Source organism: Sphaerodactylus townsendi, linkage group LG07 (assembly GCF_021028975.2).
Source record: "Sphaerodactylus townsendi isolate TG3544 linkage group LG07, MPM_Stown_v2.3, whole genome shotgun sequence".
NCBI classification, from domain to species: Eukaryota; Metazoa; Chordata; class Lepidosauria; order Squamata; family Sphaerodactylidae; genus Sphaerodactylus; species Sphaerodactylus townsendi.
This window is the reverse complement of record NC_059431.1, coordinates 55,048,851-55,070,161: the sequence shown is the minus strand read 5'-3', so window position 1 is coordinate 55,070,161 and position 21,311 is coordinate 55,048,851. Positions and strand designations below refer to the sequence as shown.

The 21,311-nt window shown below is 39.4% G+C and overlaps 1 protein-coding gene across 8 annotated transcripts in view; it reads right to left on the bottom strand.

Annotated features, from left to right (window-relative positions):
• Positions 1 to 1,083: 1,083 nt before the first annotated feature.
• Positions 1,084 to 21,311, bottom strand: part of APC (APC regulator of WNT signaling pathway) — a 99,202-nt gene continuing 78,974 nt past the window's right edge. For all 8 annotated transcript variants that reach the window (XM_048503576.1, XM_048503575.1, XM_048503580.1 and 5 more), the window contains 7 exons: positions 19,756 to 20,134; positions 16,801 to 16,896; positions 14,785 to 14,924; positions 13,998 to 14,075; positions 12,141 to 12,257; positions 11,566 to 11,780; positions 1,084 to 10,868 (listed from right to left, as the gene is read on the bottom strand). In XM_048503576.1, coding sequence (XP_048359533.1) covers positions 4,358 to 10,868; positions 11,566 to 11,780; positions 12,141 to 12,257; positions 13,998 to 14,075; positions 14,785 to 14,924; positions 16,801 to 16,896; positions 19,756 to 20,134 — 7,536 coding nt within the window. In that variant the 3' untranslated portion in view covers positions 1,084 to 4,357. The remainder of the gene's footprint in view (positions 10,869 to 11,565; positions 11,781 to 12,140; positions 12,258 to 13,997; positions 14,076 to 14,784; positions 14,925 to 16,800; positions 16,897 to 19,755; positions 20,135 to 21,311) is intronic.

The following is a 21,311-nucleotide window of genomic DNA, read 5'->3' as shown; positions in this document are numbered from 1 at the left end:
TTGAAAATACAACAATAGTGGGATGCAACAGGGGTCTCATCACTCGGTGTCCATTCAGTTCTCCTCAAAGCAGAATCCAGCTCCCATGAGCTCAATCCATGCTAGTCCCACAATCTCCAAAGCACACCTTTTGGTGATCAAAGGTGGGACCCCCCCTCCCTTTCTTACTAGGAGAAATGCTGCTTGGATCCAATCTAATATTAAAGGCAAATGTTCAGACTTACACAAAATAAAAATAGATTGAAAAATTGAAAAGATCTGGGAGGTACCTGACAGAATTATGAACATAATATGATTCTGCTGCATGCCTCCCATTAATAGGACTGGAGAAAGCTACTTGATACAGAAAAACAGATGTATTAAGAAAAACATTTTTTTGCAAGATAGGCAGAATTCATTATTTTATTTCCCATGGCTCTTGCCTGCATCTTGTTCCAGATGTTACACTTGAGAATGCTGACAAGCGTGAGCAAAAGCCGCAGCTAGAGAAAGAAGTGCCTGCAGCCACTAATCTATAATAAAGATAAATGAGGAAAAGTATTTGCAGCTACAGTTAAGTCAGGAAAAAATTAAAAAGGAAGGTTTTGGATGTCAAAGCTTAAGCCATATTATAGGCATAATTTAGTACCCTCAGCTGTTTTAAACAGGAGCAGACAGAGTATGGACCTTTCAGGCACATTTTTGCTCTACTTAAAATTACTTTTATAGAAACAGGGCATGATGATCCATTGGCATAATCATTAAAAAAGAACAGTATTCCCAAGCAAGAGTTGTTGTTGCATTTTAATTGAGACTGTTTTCATTATTAGATACTAAGCAGTGAAAATTTGGGCTCTGTACTTCACTGAACTTGCCTTAGCTATCTAGCTTAAAGAACAGAGTTGTTCTGGCAAGGATATACTTAAATAAAGTTGATGGTTCGAGTGGGGATTTTATAGCTATAACCACTTTGACTTTGGACTGGACACGTTTTCTTCAAAATAATTCTATTTTTAACAATCCGCTGGATACAACTGAGGAATTAAAAAGTCTTTCAACAGGGCAAATTGTCTATAGTACTGGTAATCCAACTTCAGTTATAAATTAAGTTTGTCAAACACAAGAGTTTTGAATTTTAATTTCACACATTAAAAATATACAAAGGTTAATGCTTTTCAAACATGTTAATAGGATACTACTTCGAAAACAGACTACCTCAGATCTCTGGTCTGGGTTGATTTGTCAGAGAAATATAAAAAGGTTATCAGAAGTTTCATCAGAGGTTTGACATTGTCAGTACATGATGAATTGTAATGGATAGTTTACAAGTGAGAAAGGTAGAAGGTAAAGTACATCACTTGGAACAATAAATAATTCAATTAAAGACAAGTTAATCACAGTTCAATTAATGCTTTTGAAAGGGAGGGATAAGAGAAAAAATACAGACCTGATCACACCTCACAGTGAAATTAAAAACAATGTAAAATAGTAAACATTACAATTTTCCCATTTGTTTTGACTAGACTGTTTTTTACATAAAAATGAAATTATATTTGTCAAGTTATAAGTTTATTTCAATATGTCAGCATTAAGTTACAAAATAAGTCCAAACTACTTGGCTTGTACATTGAGTCACAAAAAATCAGGAAACTGGAAAAACAGTTCTCTCATTACCAAAGGTTGGGGCAAAAGCAGGAAAACTTTATAAGACTCAGTAACAAAGAAGTTCTTACCAATTGTTTTGCCCATACTGTGTAGTGCATCATCGCTGAATCTTATTAAACTAGTGGTTAATTCAGTAGAAATTAAAAAAAACAGTACTCCAACAAGTACATTTTTAACAGCATCAGTAAAGTCAAGTTGCCATGAAAGCAAGGATTTATGAAACAGTTTTGTTTGGGATTCTCTGGAGCTGTACTCTCCATTTTCTGTTAGTAATGTTGATAGCAAAGGAAACAGTTGATTCTAATGAACAAATACTGACCGATCTTATATTTTCTCTCCTTGTTCGATTCAGTACATGAAGGACATTTAAACATACAGTATAGTTTATTGCAAAAACGGAGGGCTGTATATTAGGTAGGCAGGGTTCATATGAGGCATTCCACTACATAAGGTTTTCCATTAATATGGTATGCCATTAAATATGCCCACTTAAAAGAGCAAGGAATAGAAGAAATAAGCATATAAGGCTGGATCCAAATGACCATGACTAGAGTTCTAATCAAAGAACAGGTATTTCCCAAAAGTGGTGGCAGGGGGTCACAAAACCCTTGGAAACAGTGCTATGACGCATAGAGGGAAAAATGGAAAATCATGGCCCTCTTCCACATAAGCTTATGTTCTCCCTCTATTTGCAAAATAGAGCCTTTGGATATAACCTTTTAGGATGGAGAATCACAAATAGGAAGGACTAATTGCTTATAAGACACAGCATTTAAATTGCTTAAAATTATCTTATTACATTAATTATTTTTAAGAAGGATTTCTAGGGATAAAGAACTTCTTCTGGGAGATGATGTATGAAAGCATTATAGGACTCATCACCCCATCTCAATAGTCTGCAACATGTGATTAAACAGTTAATGGGACAGGAGAACCAATAATAATTGAATGGTTTCAAAATTCATGTTGCTGTCTTGTTAACAGCACTTCATGCTATTATAAAGTTTCACATTTGCAATGAAAAAAATTATTGAGAACATTTGCCATGGTTGTTTGTCACACAGGAAACACTATCCTGCATTGTCAACTGTGCTGGTATGCGTGTGTGAAGCAATTCATAAGGAGATTCTGAACCCTGCTACCAAACACTTACATGCATGACTGTAAGAATAAAAGCCTGCCTGAGTTATACACTTGACTTGCTCACCACTGTTTTAATTAACCACATGCACACACATGTTGCTATATTTATATAGAGGCACTTAAGTTTGTAAGAATACTTCCACTGTAAACAGTCTAATGAAGGTCTCTTTAAGTCAAAGCATATGTGAATACAAAGTTGGATTATCCATAGCAGTTTAATGTAGAAATCTTATTTTCTACTAAGACACTTAAATTTAATACATTAGTTGCCAGTGTTGCTCAAATTTTTAAAAAAGGAAAACACACTTAAATTTCTAACTGTATACTTTTTCCAGTTTTTTTAAAACTGTAAAAAAGTCTTCTTTGTATACACAAAAAACTGTATAGGTTGTCCAGGTATAAAAAAAATATGGAAGTACTTCTTTTAGTGCCTCTATCGATATCTGAAATCAGCTTAAAAGTTTTAACTGCAAACCCCAGTGGTCTACCTGAATGTTGCAGTTGTTTCGCATGTTTACTAACAGCTACTATCAGCTGGGGGAGAACCAGTGTGACTGTACAAGCAGTGTGTGCTATCTTGATCTATCACAATCAACGGGAATGTTTCCAGTTGTTTAAGTGAAGTGTCGATAGTCCCAAAAGAGCCTTTAGAATAAGTGCATTATATATCATACAGAGAATATTGTCCAAAAATACCAAAATTAAACATCAATTTAATAACTACCGCAAAAGTAACACACAACCAAATTTACATACAGCAATAATTTATTCTGAAATGTTAATTAGTTTCTGTTGAGACCTCACCATGTCTCATTAATAAAGAGCAGCCATCTCACCTCAAATACCAGAATATACATCAAGTTACAGCATAGCAAAAATCCTACCTACTGTCAGATAAAATCTAGTTCAGGTAAAATAATTTTGTTCAAGGTTTACACATACACAGATTTCCTTTTTTTCCTCCAGAGCACAAACAAAGGATAAATCATTACACCATAACTATCTATGCACATTATGTGACCACAGAAATGTTAAACGTTATTTCAGAAAATGAACAATCAGTTCTATCCATGCAGAAAAAACAGGCTTGTTCAGCAGAAACCATATTACTGTGAATTTCACAGCCACATGATTAATTATAATGTTACGTGGCTTCACAAATACTAAAACAGAGTATTTTTTGCATAAATAATACCAATTTCTCCCTGATGTAGTTTTAGTTATTTTGCAAATCTAAAAATGAGCAATACAGCAATAGAATTCTTTTTTAAATCTGGTTTATCTTTCCTGAATCCCCCTCCGAAACAATTAAAGATGGGATGTTAATTAAATATATGCAAAACATACTGTACAAATATAATCATTTTAGCAATTTTATTGCTAAACTATCAATCAGGAATCCCTTGAAAGCGTTACCAGTGAAGACAAAGAATATCAAATATGGCTTCCAGAACAAGGACCCTCTACAATAATCAAACTTATTTACAAAAAAAAACAACCCTCAAACCCCCATGTTGTATAGTTCCATTAAAAAATCTTCACATATAGCATAATATATCTGATTTTTTACTTAAACAGAAGTCACCAAATAGGATCCAGAATGGCGCTTAGGACTCTGAGCACCACTTGAATCTGAATTTTCAGTTTTCGAATCTCGTTTTTTAGTGCTGTTATTAACTGGTGTTGGTATCTGTGATGGTCGCGTAGAGCCATTATCTGCGCTGCTTTTTCTGGGGCTTGGATTATAGTTGAAAGGAGTAACTCTTGCTGCAACAGCTCCACTGGGTGAACTGTGTTTACTTGAGCTGCTGGAGCTGAATGGTGTACGTTCACTAATGATGCCTTCGCAGGTCTCTGGGGCAGGGATAGGATTGCTTAGCACAGGTTTTGTTTCAGTTCCCTTCTTGTCTGGACTATCCATTTGAATGAATGAGTTCAGGCGGTTTTCTAAACCCATGGTACGAACAGGAACATTTCCATTTCCTGTAGTTTGTTTTCCATGGAGATCTTTTGAATCTTTACTATTTATGTTCCCTTTCTCTGAAACACTGTCAATAATGGGGGGAGTGTTTCCTGTGGGAGATTTTCCAGATCTAGGATTATTAATAGGGCAGTCTTCAATTCTCACCCATACATCTTCTGTCTTAGAAACAGCAGGCGCCATTTGGTAGATCAAAGTTTTTGAATCAGCACCATTGGTAGCACTTGAGGTATTCTGTGGAGGACTAGTCATTATCTGAGGAATTTCATTCTCCTTTATCTTTCTCCAAGTACCTTTTGCTGGTGCTTGACTTTCTTTAGATTGCTTGAGTCCAGAAAAAGAACTTACATGTTGCTTTTCATCCTCACTTTTGGCCTTTTCACTGGATTCAGAAGAAGCTGAGAGAATTGAGGAAGAACTTCCAGTTCTTCGCCAAGTGCTTACACGAGGAAGTGATGAGGAATGTTTACTGTGCTCACGCTTCCATGTGCCTGACCTGTTAACTGGCAGTCTTGAGGGGCTCTCAGAATGAGACCGAGCTATGTCGTGACGTTTTGTTGGTCTTCCATCGCTGTATTCTAAAGAAGGACTCAGATTAGGAGGTAACTTTCGCCAACCACCGGCTTGGATTGCTGAATGAGTAGATAAAGACATATCAGGAAGCGAAGGACTTAAAATTGGGGTCTGTGTGTGGGACTGGGTGGGGGAGTCTGGTCTAGAAGGAGACAAAGATTCAAATGAAGCAGACTCCTCTAATTTCCTTCTTAGAGTGGGACTTGGAGTTTCTTTAATAAAAGTTGACTGGCGTACTAAAATAGGCCTCTCTGATCTGTCAGATTCACTCCCGCTGGATTTGGCTGATGACATTCTGGACAACTCAGCCTTTTTGTTAGATCCACTAACACCAGAAATTTGATTTAATCCTTTGGAGGCAGACTCGCTTCTAGGAATACCACTGGTACTTTTGGGCAACCCTGTTTGCTTTGCTACATTTTGCTGACTCATTTGCCTGCCTGGTGATGTGTATGCCATTCTTCCTGAACCTGAAGACTTGGTAGAAGCTGTACTTGGAGATGATGTTCTTGGCAGCTGGGAGAGTTTATTGGGAGGATTTATGCCATTTCTGCCTGGTGAAATTGAATTTCGGCCAGGAGACTGTAGAGGTCTGGATAATGGCTGCTGTTGTGGTCTAGAAGGTGTAGAATCTCTAGATCCCGATCGAGAAGGTCCTTTACTTGTTCCACCCTGTTGTGATGGTTGTCTGGATATAGGGCTTGGTTCTGATTTCACAGATGGCTTTGTTACTCTGGGGGAATTCTGGCTTTCATTAGGACTTTTAGAGGCTGAACTTTTTAGTTGTGGTCCCTTTTTAGAAACAGGACTTGTACTTGAAGAACTATTTCGAACTCCTGGAATATGAATCATTGTCCTGCCACGGGAGATTGAGGGCATGTTTGTTTGCAGTGGCTGTTTCAAGTGACTTGTGAGTTCTGAATTGGAACGAGCTTTTCCTGTAATCATACTTTTGTATACTTTCTTTCCTCCTTTGATACCTTTATTTTCAGATTCTACTTTCTTAGATTCCAATGTGCTTTTCTCTCCAGGTTTAATAATTCTTGGACCCTTATTGTTAGTAAAAGGTTTCTCTTCTTGATCAGGAGTAAGATGAAAGGGTGATCCTAAGGAAATCCCAGATTTTAATGAAAGGATTGAATCAGAATCGGACGAAGCTTGTCTAGACAGCGATGCTGCAGCAGCAGCTTGATGTAAACTGCTGACTATAGAATTTGCACCTTCTTGAATAGCTTTCCAATCAAAATTTTCTGAATCAGGAGAGAAACCATGCTCTGAATCAGGCCTTTGGAAGTCTTTCAAGTCCAGTGTCAAGTCTTCTGCTAAAATGCCTCCTGTGGTTCTGCAGCTACTTTTTTCATTGTTTCCTTTAGTTCTTGAAGGCTTTTTCTTTTTGGGCATAGCAGAACTAATACATTCCTGCAAAAGATCATCTTCAGAATCAATACTAAGAGAACTGAGAGAACTGTTTCTTGAAAAACATACAGGAGTATCTTCAACATGAAATGATTTAGGAGCATAGCCAGAAGCTTGTGGTCTGTTTGATTCTATCTGTACATCAGATGGTTCTATTTGTTCTGTAGAGTCACTTTCTTTGTTGTTGTTTTCTTGATCAATATCACTAAGAGAACTCAAAGATGAATTACGAGAAAAACAAACAGGCGTATTTTCTATTGCAAAATTTTGCATTTTCTCATCTGTAGCTGCACTTCTATCTGTAATATCTTTGGATGTCTGAGGGAAAGAGCTCTGTTTCTGCACCAAAGCTTTAGATTGAGTTCGTCCTGTTGGAGCATATTTTTGGCAAGCTTGTGTTTTACTACTCTCTTTCCCTTTTCTCAGTTCTGCCTTCTCTCTTGAAAGATCCACATCATCATCAAAGTCTAGAGAACTCAAGGAATCATTTCTTGAAAAACAATATGGAGTTCCTTCAATTGGAGTGTAATGGTGGGGAGAATCAAATGAAAAGCTTCCTCTTGAACGCTCTTCATTATTTGGAAGTTGATCATTAAAGTCCCTTGAACTATTTTTAAGGTTCTGTTTCTTTGTGTCTTTGTTGTCTGTGTGGTTCCTTTCACTATTAAAATTACTTTTTGACTCTGTGGTTTTTCGTAAGCGTGCTCTGTACTCATTGCTTTGGGGCATGGGCTTTACTGGTGAAGTTGGTTTCTTTTTCTCAACTTCTAGCTGATTTTTATTACTTATGGATGAAGATGTAGATGTCTGTTGGATTTGATCCATTATCTTTTTCACTCTGAAAGGCTTGTGACTTTTCCCTTTTGGCATTGCAGAATTAATACACTCGGCAAGAATGTCATCCCCTTCTTCTGTTTTCTCATCATCCAACTCAACAACCGACCCAGTTGGATTTTTCCCCCTGTGCTTATCATCAGTATTTCTGCCTTCTGTAGGAATGGTGTCTCTCTTTTCAAAATCAGTTGATTCCATCCCTGTGCCAGCATTACCAGTATTAGCCAGTTCATTGGGTGGTGATTCTATTGTAAGATCACTCAGAGACGTAGCTGTTGAAAAATTTATTGGTGTTCCCTCAACACAATATACACGTGGCATATCATCCCCAGCTGTAAAACTGACATGCTTTTGAGAATGTAATCTGCTTTGAGAAGGGAGAAGTTTATACACTGGCAACTGGCTTGGTTTCCTGGCTACAGGTGGAGGTATTTTTGAAGCAGTTACCTGAGAAGGCTTTTTGGCTTTACGTGAAGATTTTGTTGGCATAGCAGAAATAATACACTCTTCCAATATTTCAATATCGTCATCATCTGAATCATCCAGTATATCTTTTTCAGTTTCTGTGGTCTTTTCTGCCTTCTTCTCTTGATTAATCTTTGTATCATTTGGCTGTTCAAGTTCTGCATCATTCCCAGGATCATCTTCATGGACAGGTGGCATTATTCTCAGCTCTACATCTTTCTGTATAAAAGGTTCATCAAGACTCAAAGCACTTAAGCTTGACGAACAAGAAAATCCATCAGGTGTGCTTTCTGTAGCAAAATGTAACAAAGTATCTGCATCTTGCAATACCTGCACTCTTTGAACAGCTGTACTAACAGCTGTTTGCCTCGGCCCAGATTCTCTCTTTTCAGTGCTAGGCACTTTACTTTTGGTTACTTCTCTCTTTGCTTGTGTTGTCTGTGCAGGGGGTGGAGTTTTACTTCTACTTGGTGGCATTGTTTGTCCTGGGCTATCTGGAAGGTCACTTGGACTTATAATACCACTTACCATCCCACTGCAAGGTTCACTCTGAACAGAGCTAGCAATTGAACGACTCTCAAAACTATCCAAGGAGCTTACAGAGGTACACCTGCTGAACATGAGTGGAGTTTCCTGCACATAATGCTCTGGTGGGCTCTTAGGAGTCTGAGCTCCACTTTTTGAAGGAGATTTGACACCTGAAGAAAACTCAACAGCTTTATGCCTAGCAGAATCAGAAGGGGACAAATTAGAAGCCTGAAGTCTATTTGATTTTGTTCTGACATGCTGAGATGCTGATGAGGTCTCATTTACAGTACTTGTTGCAGACAGGTTCCCACTATTTTCTTTCATTCCAACCATCTTCATTGAGTTATCTCTGTCTGCTACACGTGTGGACTGATCACGCCCTGTTTCATCCTCAGCTGATGACAAAGATGACAGAGAACTACATCTTGAAAAACATATTGGCGTATCTTCAACACAATAGGTTTGCATTGTTTCTTGGTTGATAGATGGTGCTTTACAAGAAGCAGGCTTCTGACTGTGACTTGTTCTATTCTGAGCTGAATTTGGATGGAGCTGGTTATGTCTCTTTGGACCAGAAGAAGTTGCCATATTCCCGGTGGCTGAAGAAATATGATCCGTTTTAGTGTTCTGCATTGCTGGGCTCTTTGAAAAAGAAAAAGATGGCTTCTGTGCAGAAGGAGGAATATCAGTTGAATATTTGAGGCTATAATCAATAGGCTGATCTACATGATGCTCCTCTTCACTGTATTTTATGCTGTAGTTAGTTGGCTGATCTTCTTCCTCATGTTGTTCTTCCTCAGAGTAACGCTCACTGTAGTTGGTTGGCTTATCATCCTCATAATCATCAACCTGGCATAAGGACTGGTTCACTTTTGTGTTTATCCCAAGACTGCAGCTTACTCTGTTTTGTTCTGTACTGTTGGATTCTCTTGATCTGAAAGGAGAAACACACTCTGGCTGACCAAAAGGTGATTGGTAGTTTATGTGTTTATCACCACTACTTTCAGTGTATACAGGGAAGGCTCCACTTTGATTTCTGGACTGTCTTTGCTCATTTTGTTTTATTTCCTCTTCTATTACATGTTTGGGTCTTGCCCATCGTTCATTTTGTGATGGGCTCTGCCTTCCAGAATTCAGCTGCTCATCAGAATATTTCAGGCTATAGTTTATCGGAGTATCTAGCTCTCCATCATTGTCGTCCATATGGTTAGCACTATGTATTTTATGGGCTAAATCAGCTGGGTACTGTCCATAACTGCAGAATTTACTTTCATCATCTTCAGAATAAGATTCAATAGGCTTCATCTGTCCTCTTTTACCATATCCATCACTGCTGCTGACACTGTTTAAGCTATCATTAGAAGCTCTCTTGTATTCCACTTTAGAATAAGGCACAGGACAGGCCCTGTTTTCAGACTTAGGAAAATTATAAGCATTTGTATGAGAATGGGCAGTAGATGTTCTTCTTAATGCATTCCTGTCTTCTGACAAACAGTGCATTTCAGCTCCAGAACCACTGTTTCTTTCATCCTGTGTAATATGCATACTTACTTCTTCCATTACTTTGGAAATTTGGGCTGTAGCAGTAGAGATCTGCATTCCTATTCGTTTAGAAGAGTTCCCAGAACTTTCTGTTGCTGAATGATAGCTGTTTAATCCCATTGCACGTTCTCTATCCAAGCTCCTGTCCTTTTCAGACCGAGAACTCTCTGAATTTCCTCTGCTTGAGGAAGAAGTGCCAGGCAACACTGTAGTATTTAAATATGGTGAAAGCACAGTCACGTTACCAGCATTAAAATTTTCTGACCTGCAAACTCCATCATCATGTCGATTAGAATCCAAAACATATTCACTGTACAGATTTTGTTTATGTCTTTGTTTATTACGGTGAGATGTTTTTGGACTTAAATTATCAATATTGTCAAAAGTTTCAGATAAATGTTGAGCATCTAATTCAGCTTCCAGTGCTTTCTGCTTCCTAACATGAAGAGATGGCAGGCTTGAACCTGGAGACATGATATTAGCATCTTTATATTTTGCAGGCCTGTTTGCCATGAGGTTCCTTAGAGCTGCAGCACTGCCCATGGCTATCATCTTGTGCTTTGAATGTATGAGATTTTTGAGCATGCTAACTGCTCCCATGTCCCATAATGCTTCTTGGTCCTTCGCATTCCGTGCGGAGAGGTTCCACAAGGTTCCACATGCATTGCTGACTATGGTTAAGCTGTGAGATTTCAAGTGATGTAGCAGAGTTTGCAAGCAGCTGTTCTCTCTCAGGATTTGCCTGGAATTAAGATGTGAACACAACAAATTAAGTATCATTAAATAGATTTTATAAACTCCAAATCTATCACAATAATATTTTCCTGATAATATAATTCTATATCACACATAAGATCAATTCATTTTTAATGTATTGTCGAAAGCTTTCACGGCCGGATTCAAGTGGCTGTTGTGGGTTTTCTGGGCTGTGTGGCCGTGGTCTGGTGGATCTTGTTCCTAACGTTTCGCCTGCATCTGTGACTGGCATTATCAGAGGTGTATCACAGAGGGAAGTCTGCTACACACTGGGTCCAGTGAGAAGGGAATGTTTTAAGTGGAAAGCCTTTCTATTAGTAGAAATAATCACTGGAACCAACATGCTTGGCAGCCTGGCAGCCTTTAAGATGATCACAATAACTATTATTACCCAAACCATAATTTTATGTTATGGTTGACCTGAGTGAATACCTCTCACAGGTAATTCTCAGTCTGCAACCATTTAAACAGTAGGGTTTTTAAAATAAAAAAAACACCACCATAATGCAGATAGATAACTTGATTCTTTAAAATATTGACTTCGATCATATTACCTGCCTACCTTGATATAATCTGCTATCATATTTTCTAGTATACAATGTCAGTTACATCCACGATTTACATAAAATTTGCAACGATAAAATTTGCATAAGGTTTGCTAAACATGTCCCTAAGTAGCTTACCTGTGGTCCTCATTTGTAGCAATCAAGCTGGAAACATTACGGAGTATTCCTCCTCCACTTTCAATGATGGCTAAAGTATTTGTTTGGCTCCGGTAAGTCAAAGTGCCAACTAAAAAGGCAAGAGCACCATCTACTGCACATATGTCAGCTTTATTCTCAGTGCAATGTGCTGACAAATTCCATAAGGCACTCAATACACTTTTCAGGGTGGATTCCTGAAGAGAAAGCAAAAACAACACTGAATTACAATCCTAAAGTGCAAACTTAACTAATTAGACCACTGGTAGATTTTATTCTTGACATCACTGAGACAAGGATCAGGTTTTTAAAGTGATAATGGTCAACGATTAAGCTATTTTCATTTTGCTAGTCACTGTATAAAAACTCTGTTGACAGTTGTCCATTCTAAAATGCAACGGGAATATTGAAAACTTTTGGCTAGTATAAAACAGGAACAGACCAATACATTACATACTGGCAAGAATATTATTCTGTTATTGGTAGGTAGAATTTTCTTTTCTGATCAAAGAGACAGCATAAGAGAGACACTACAAAATATGGCTATGAAGATGCACCTTTTTAACTTCCAAAGCACACTCCATCAAGGCTTTTACACTTCCGACCTCACGCAGAGTCTTCTTGCTGTTCACGTCTGCTCGCCAAGACAAATTCCTCAGCACACTTGCAATCACCTAATTAAATGAAACAAAAAAATCATAAGGAAAAACTGGAAAGAAACAAGTTTGTTGACTATCAGATCAAAGAAAATTGGTTTAAATCAGTGGTTCTCAACCTTCCTAATGCCGTGACCCCTTAATACAGTTTCTCATGTTGTGGTGACCCCCAACCATAAAATTGGTATATATAAAATATAAACAGACTGTTTTCTGATGGTCTTAGGCGACCCCTGTGAAACGGTCATTCAACCCCCAAAGGGGTTGCCACCCCCAGGTTAAGAACCACTGGTTTAAATTAATCAGAAGCTGCAAATAGTAAAATAACAAACTAGAAGACACTCTACTCCAGGTATTCCTGAACGACTCATCAACTTTGGATCCATTTCAGTCTGACACTGGCCTGGCCATGGGATGGAAACACCTTCGTTCTCACAAACAATTTCCAAAGACAGTTGGATCAAGGCGGGTCAGTGCTGCTGGTTCTTCTCAATCTGACAGCAGCATTTGACTTGGTTGATTACAATCTTTTGACTCACTGCCTTCCAGACATCAGTATAAGTAGAACGATCTTGCAGGGTTGGTCTCCTTTCTCCTGAACCAGGGACAGGGGGTAGCATTGGAGAACAGGACCTCATCGTGCCATTCTTTGGTGTGTGAGAATGCATTGGTTCCAGGTGGAGTGCAGGATCCGGTTCACGTCTCTAGTGCCTTAACAGACTGGGACCAGTGTACCAGCAAGACTGCCTCTTCTGATATGCCCCCCAGAAGCCTTATATTCTGCTAGTAACAACTTGTTAGTGATCCCTGGCCCCAAAAGTGTCCTCCTGTCCTCAATTTGAGCCAGGGCTTTTTTGGCCCTGCAATCATCCTAATGGAACTCTGTCAAATAAGACCAGGGCCCTGCAGGATTTATCTCAATTTTGCAGGGCCTGCAAGACAGAGCTGTTCCACCAGGCCTTTAGCTGAGGACAGCAGTGGGTTATGTTTCCATCTTAGCTGATGTCCCCTCCCACTCTTTTCCCTTCCTTTGACTGCTGTATTGTGGTTTCTGTTTTTAGGATAGAGGATTGGGAATTATCCTGAGACTGGTTGTCAGGGATTGCACCGAGTTGATTAAGATGCATTCCTAGCTCAAAATGTAGTTGCGACAAAATATATTGCTAGTGATTGTGTCCAGTTTATTGAGATGCATTCCTACCTCAATGTAATCACTACAAGATATATGCAACCAGCCTGCTATATGTTATCACTGATGTAGGGGGACATTCTTTTCTTGATCTCTTTTTTATGGCTTCACACTCTACACAGATAACTAGGCTCACTCCTGACACTCTCACTCCCATGGGAAATGGGATGTTTCCGTTGGTCTGTGGGGGCAGGAGGTCAGGTGGCTTTATCTCTATCTGTTGCCTTGGGGCACCTAGGCTCAGAAGTAACTCTTTCTCACATTCTTTGGGAAAATGGGGTGGGGGATTATTTCTGAATAAAGGAGATAGCAAAAACCAGATTTGCCAGAATTGGCTCTGATAAGCTGGGTGCTTCATTGTCTTTCAACAAATCAACAATACAGAGTCCGTTTACTGGTTCAAAGTTTGAGACCTAATAAGGTGCCATGTATATGTGTTTTAGAAGATATTCTTGTTTTCATTGTATATTACAAATTAATTTTATATTGTGTAAGTTATTCTGAACCTGCTATGATAGAGAGAGCAGAGAAAAAAATCAAATAAATAATTAAAAATAATAAATATTTACCTGTTGTAGATCTTCACTTTCTGATTTTAGCTGGGCTACAAGAGCTCTCATGCAACCCTTCATGGAACATAACGTAGCCTATTGAAAAGGCACAGAAAGACTGAGCAACCCTTATGGGATTAAGTTAAATGTTAAAAAATATTGTACACAAATTAACATTTTCAATAAAAATTAATATATTGTATATGGTATAATATATAATATGGACAAGGAAACAGAATAAAACAGAAAATAGAATAAAGTGTTTAAATTTCCATATCTATGTCAATATAATGGCAATAAGGCCTTTTACCCTATATATATGCAAAAAATTAAACTTCCACTCTCTGATAATAGAAGACTGAATGTTTATTTCTTTAATAGTAAAATAAAAGATGTAACTATAACATAGAATCTATCAAGTGAAACGATGCAAGGAGATTAAAGATATCGACAAACATTTTTGGAAAATCAACTTTAGTAAGCTTAATTTAAACTATCAGGTATTCATCTTTGTAACTGGTAGAACAACAGTATGATTTGTAAAATAAAAACACAAAATAAAAAAATTATTTGTAAAATTAAAACCCCAAACTCCTACTTTAAATTGACCAACTGAACAAAAGTTAGACACAATTTCATGCTTCAATAATAGACACACCCTTTAATGTTGTAAAGCTAGAATAAAAAACAGCTATTTGCTAAACTTTACTCCATATTCAGCTATATCTCTACAGCCAAAAATTAATCCCAGCAACCAAAATTCTAAACTCCTAACTCTAAATATTAAGGAACAAAATAAGCCTACCTTATTAGCTACATCGCCAAAAGTTAAATTCGTAAGAGCCATTCCAGCATATCGTCTCAATGTAACACTATAGTGATCATTGGTAAGTCCATACATTTCACAGTCCACCTGCAGTAATTCTGCAATGGCCTGCAAACCACCTGTAAATAAAACATTTGAAATAACTATCTTTCTGAACTAATATTCCTTCATCAAAATGCCAGAGCCGATGAAGGGAATAATTACAAAACATTCAAGTTCACTGAGAACTGATCTCAAAGAACAGGAGGCATTTCAGGACACAGAGGCAAGAATTCAAGGAAGAAGAAAGCAGACCAATAAGTTCCAAGTTAAATAAAACTTCCTATCAGTAAACCTTTCATCATCCAGTTTATGGTAAGATTTATTCCAAGCATTCAAAGCTACTGGATTTTTCTTTTGTACTACTGTCTACTTTCAAGAATAGAATAATAGAATCACAGAGTTGGAAGAGACCCCACGGGCCACCAGGTCCAACCCCCTGCACTGCAGGAACACACAATCAAAGCACTCCTGACAGGTGGTCATCCAGACTCTCTTTAGAAACCTCCAAAGAAGGAGACTCTACCACACTCCGAGGTCATGCATTCCAATGTCGAACAGCCCTTACTGACAGGAAGTTTACCTGATGTTTAGGTGGAATCTCTTTTCCTTCACCTTGAACCAGTAGCATAGCCCCCACAGGGCGGGGTCATGGCTGGAGCAGGCAGCACAGCTGCAAGGGCGAATGGCGCACGCGCGCTCCGGGTGAAGTTTCCCCTTGCTGCGCCCCTGCCTTGAACCCATTACTCCTGAGCCTAGTCTCTGGAACCACAGAAAACAAGCTTGCTCCCTCACCAACATGGCATCCCTTCAAATATCTACACGTGGCTATCATGTCACCTCTTAACCTTCTCTTCACCAAACTAAACATACTCAGCTCCCTAAGTCTCTCCTCATAGGTCATGGATTCCACACCTTTTACCATTTTGGCTGCCCTCCTCTGGACCCTTCCAGCTTGTCAATATCCTTCTTGAATTGTGGTGCCCAGAACTGTACACATATTCCAGGTGAGGTCTAACCAATGCAGAATAGAGAGGTACAATTACATGCTTCGATCTAGCACCCCTACCATTTTTAATGTAAAAAAGGAATTGGCCCCAGGAGGACACCCTGTATGCTTAAGTTTTTAAAGGCAAAAAATTAAACTTTTATTGTGTATATTTTAGATTGTGCTTGATTTCAGGGCAATTCACCAGATCATTTAAGTTAAAAGAAGTAGAGTTATAAGGTCCACTTCATACATCTGATATAGCTTCTGATCTACAAAAACCTATAAGACAATAAAGTCTGTTAGATGAAAGATGCCACAAGACTGTATTTACAATAGATTAGTGTGGACAAACACTGTATACTGTATTAATGATATTCAAAAATTTAGATAAAAATTAATTTTGATCCACTCATAAAAATATTTTTAGACCGCTTTCCTTTACATATATATTATTACTGTGCAGCTATCAGAGATTTGTTTTCTTTGAAAAGACATCTAAGTTCTGTGCTCATGAAACTGAAAATTCCACAGAGATGAATAGCCCCATCCACAGGCTGGGCAGCCAGCTGTGGCACTACTCCCAAAGGGGCTTCTTGGCGGTGCCACCACTGAGAAGTCCCACTGCCCCATACCCGCCTTATGCTGCTGGCTAAGATCCCATAAGTCTACACTTCCAGCCACCAGCGTAATGCAGTGACTGGCTGGGAGGAAGTCAACCAATGTCGGTTTCTCCCCTGGCCATGCTCCAGCACCAAGGGAGAGTGGTGGCACCTGCACAGCAGCAGGATCACGTAAGTTCTGCAAGCAGAAGCCCACACCACCACTAAACCTGCAACTGAATACTGCTTTATTGCATTTTACATCAATTTAATTCCTTCTAACTATGACACACAAAACTTCTCTCAACTGTATGAACAGGGAGAGAAAATGGAGGAGGGTTGCAGAGTAATCCATTTTGGTCTTACCAAGTTCATTCATTGCATGTCTATGCTCTTCATCAAATGAAAGCTTCATTAGAACACACACTGCAGGGCAGATCTGATGATCAACTGGAGCTGGCACTGGGTTACAACAATAATTATAATAATTATAATTATAATTCATTTGGATTAATTTGTTACATTTAGCATTTAAGATTATTGCATAACAAGTTCAGAAAAGAAAAAAGCCATTCTAACTACTACACATTAACTTCAGTCCTGTGCTACATTTCTATTATGAAAGGGGGGGGGCATGACTCGGCGAGCTGGGGAGGCTGCAAAATTGCCTCCCACATGGGACACCCCCTCCCCCCGGCTGAGCCAAGGCCTTTATATCGGTCCCATCTTTGGCACTGCCGGCCCCTCCTGGCCTTAAGAGTGCCACCAACATGGGTTTTTAGATTGTTGGAATTGTTATGCTGCTTACTTAATTTTACAGATTTTAGATGTGTTTCAAGTATTTATTACTGTATATTGTTATTGTGAACCGCCAAGAGCAATGGTGGCGAACCTTTGGCACTCCAGATGTTCATGGACTACAACTCCCATCAGTCCCTGCCAGAATGGCCAATTGGCCATGCTGCCAGGGGCTGATGGGAATTGTAGTCCATGAACATCTGGAGTGCCATAGGTTCGCCACCACTGGCCTAGAGCCCTTCGGGGATGAGGCGGTCTATGAAATCTAAAGTAATAAAATAATAATGATTTTTGCTGGGTCTATCTTCTTATTGCAGACCTTGCCCTGATTCACCATTTATGTTGTTCTGGAGGATCCCCAATCACCAAGTAGTAGAATTTGTGGAGGAATTTTGCACTGCAGTGAGACGGAGGTAGCAAGTAATCCATTGGGTTGAATTCTACAGTTGGACCAACAGAAGGTGTTTTGCTGTGGAGTGACTTATGTTTAACTTCTGAACTGACCCTTCTATGTGGCTCTGCATTAGTTTTTAGTAAACTGAAGAGTGGTGTTCCTCTTCTTAATTTTGTATGGTTTGAAAGATGCTGTGGTTCTCATTGCTGGCAAAGAACTTAAAACTTAATAAATAAAACTGAAAAATCTTAGAGTGGACTAAATTAACCAGACATAGTATTTGTACCACTCAAAACATCCTCCTGTCTGGAAACTAGTATCATATATACTCGTGTATAAGTCGACCCGCAAATAAGTCGAGGCACCTAATTTTACCACAAAAAACTGGGAAAACTTATTGACTCGTGTATAAGTCAAGGGTGGGAAATGCAGCTACTGGTAAATTTCAAAAATAAAAATAAGATACCAATAAAATTACATTAATTGAGGCATCAGTAGGTTAAATGTTTTTGAATATTTACTTCAAAGAAAAACAGTAAACTAGCTCTGTAAGTGGAAAAGAGGGTCAACAAAAACAATATGGTTTCAACAATAACTGTTTATGTTAGCAGTACCAACATTTCAGAGTATCTTTAGGATGATACCACCAAGGTTTGGTGAAGTTTGGTTCAGGGGGGTCCAAAGTTATGAACCCTCAAAAGGGTAGCCCCATCTACTATAAGCTTCTATTGGAAACAATGGAGGATGAGGAGAGACCCACTTTGGGGATCCCATAACTTTGGACCCCATGAAACCAGTTTATCCTAAACCTGGCCTAATATCAACAAGAAGATATCCTGATGATACCACCCAGGTTTAGTGAAGTTTGGTTCGAGGGGTCCAAAGTTATGGACCCTCAAAATGTACTACTAATACTACTATTAGCTCCCATTGGAAACAATGGAGGATGGGGCATCCCCTTTGGAGTTCCATAACTTTGGACCCCCTGAACCAAACTTCACCAAGCCTGGCTTGTATCATCAGGAGTGTCACCTGATGAGAGCCTGAAGTTTTGGTGCTGTTAGCCTAAAAACTGTGCCCCCTGGAGGCCGACAAAGTAAAAACCCTAAAATATTTTTTAAAGTACATCTGACTCGGGTATATGTCGAGGGGGGCTTTTCAGCACAAAAAATGTGCTGAAAAACTCGACTGAAAAACTCGAGGTTAGTCTAATGTGAAAGAGTAATGGGGAACTGTTATTTTACTTTACTAATGTGAAAGAGTAATGGGGAACTGTTATTTTACTTACAGACATATACATGCTTTAGATTATATCAAAATGTATCACATTTATTGATTTTTTAAAAAACAGAATGCTAAGAAATGCGTTTACCTCATATTTTATACAACCTATTTATAAACCATCTTTGTTATCTGACGATTAAATGACACACAAAACCATAACATTAATAATATTTTATACTGCTTCAGAGGCTTAGCGGGGAGAAAATGGTGATGAGGGCAAAATACCCCCCCCCCATGCCCCGTGGTAGCCACGTCTCCCCTGCGCCCCACTTACCTGAGCTGGTGGCGGTCCTGGGCAGCCTGGTGGGGATGAGAGATGCTCAGCTGCAGCCTCTGCAGGGCCTGGGGGGGCAGGCCGAGGGGCACCCTGCAACTGCCCCGCTAGGCCATTCTTTCAGCCTCTGCTGGGTGAAGGAGTGGCCCGGTGGGGTCGGGCCCAGCCAAGGAGGGAAGGGGGAGGTATGTGGGGGATGATTTTGCACCCCTCCCCTGCGGGCACCATCCCCTCCTCCCCCGTGCTGACTCGGACGAGCTGAGTTGGCACAGGGAAGGGTGTGGGGGCAATTTTGCACCCCCCATGGGTGCCACCCCACCTCCCTCGCAACAACTCGGTGAGCGGGGGAGGCCGCAAAATCACCTCCCACACGGGACACCCCTCCCCCTGGCTGACCCAGGAGCCGAGTCAGCGCAGGGAAGGAGAGCTATGGGGGCGATTTTGTGTGCTCCCCCGTGACTGGATGATGAGCACCCGGGGACATATGAACCCACATGTCCCCATGGGTGCTCCGCCCCTGTGCTGCTTATGGAAACTGTTTATAATACTTTAAGCATTACAATCAACATACTTGGGTTTTTGTCCTGGTCCATGCCCTGGTCGTGTGCTTCCTGCCATTCCCAACATGTTTCACAGTAAGCTCGGATTTGTTCAAGAAGATGGAGGACACGTATTTCTCGTCTGCCTCGCTTATCATCAGGCTGCGAATGAATGATATTATGTAGTGCTGCACTGGCCCTTGCACGGGCCTCCTTACTGCCCCGGGAGTTTCCCAACAATACGGAGTCTTTGTCATTGCCATGTAGAAGTTGGATGAGGAGGGGAAGACATCCAGATTGGCGCATGGCTATGCAGCTGTCTTGAGAGCTTGACATTGCTAGCAAAGTTCGTGACATATCATCTTTATCATGAGTACCCAGCATTGATAACAATGAATACACCATTTCCACCTGCAGAATGAATTATTTTAAAACTGTTACTACATTATTATTTTTTAATCAAATGCAATTGAGGTCATGAAATATATGTGGCACTAGGAATATTCTGGTAAGACTTCAAATAATTCTGAGACATACTGGGTTTTTAATTGGTCATTAAATTAAAACTTTTTTGCTGTTTAAAAAAACAGTAACATGTAGAAATCATTCTCCTTCAGACGTATATAAATCTACATTAATAATACTTTAAAAGTTGTTTCTGGAAGCGTCTTAATTGCTGCTGCAATTAAATATGTTACTACCAAAATATATTCTGGAACAATCTGAACATATCCATAGTAAAATTATGGCAAAGAACACATCTGTAGAGACATTTTTAATAATTACTACGTTAGGTTGCCAACCTAGCTCAAATGAACACAAAGCTCAATAAATTCAAAACACAATAGTTACAGATTCTGTACTGCAACATTCTTCTACTCCTAAGTGAACACGATACATATAGTCAAAATTAGTAGAGATTGCATGAAATGCAAGCACTTGCCTACAGATAAAAATAAGGCATTGATTTATTTAAAACATTTATCAGCTACTAGTCTTAGGGGACTGACCATGTAAATAAAACATTTAAAATAGAATTTAAAAAATACATACAAGACAACATTTCGAATCATAATTTAGGAGTGCCAATAAATTAATCGAATACAGACAGCTCTAAATAAAACTGTCTTAAATTGCCTCCTAACTATTGAAAATGAGGGGGCCAGGTACATCTCCCTGGAGAGGTTGTTCCATAATCATGGGGCTGCCACTGAAAAGGTCCTCTCTCTTGTACCCACCAGACAAGCATATTTGATTGATGGGACAGTCAGGCAAGCTTCTTCCTATGATCTGAACTCCTTGGCAGGGAGATATGGAGGAAGATGGTTCTTCAGGTACTCCAGTTCCAAGCCATGTAGGGTTTTAAAGGTCAAAACCAACATCCTGAATTAAGCTCAGGAGTGGATCTGGAGTCAGTGCACTATTGCTGTAGTATCAGGTCACATGCTGGCCCTGATCAACTGTCTAGCCGCAGTGGTCTGTATTAGTTGCAGATTCCACACATTCTTCAAGGGTTGTCCCAAATAGAGTACACTACAATAGTTCACTCTAGATGTAGCTACGGGTTGGATTGCTATGTCTACATCTG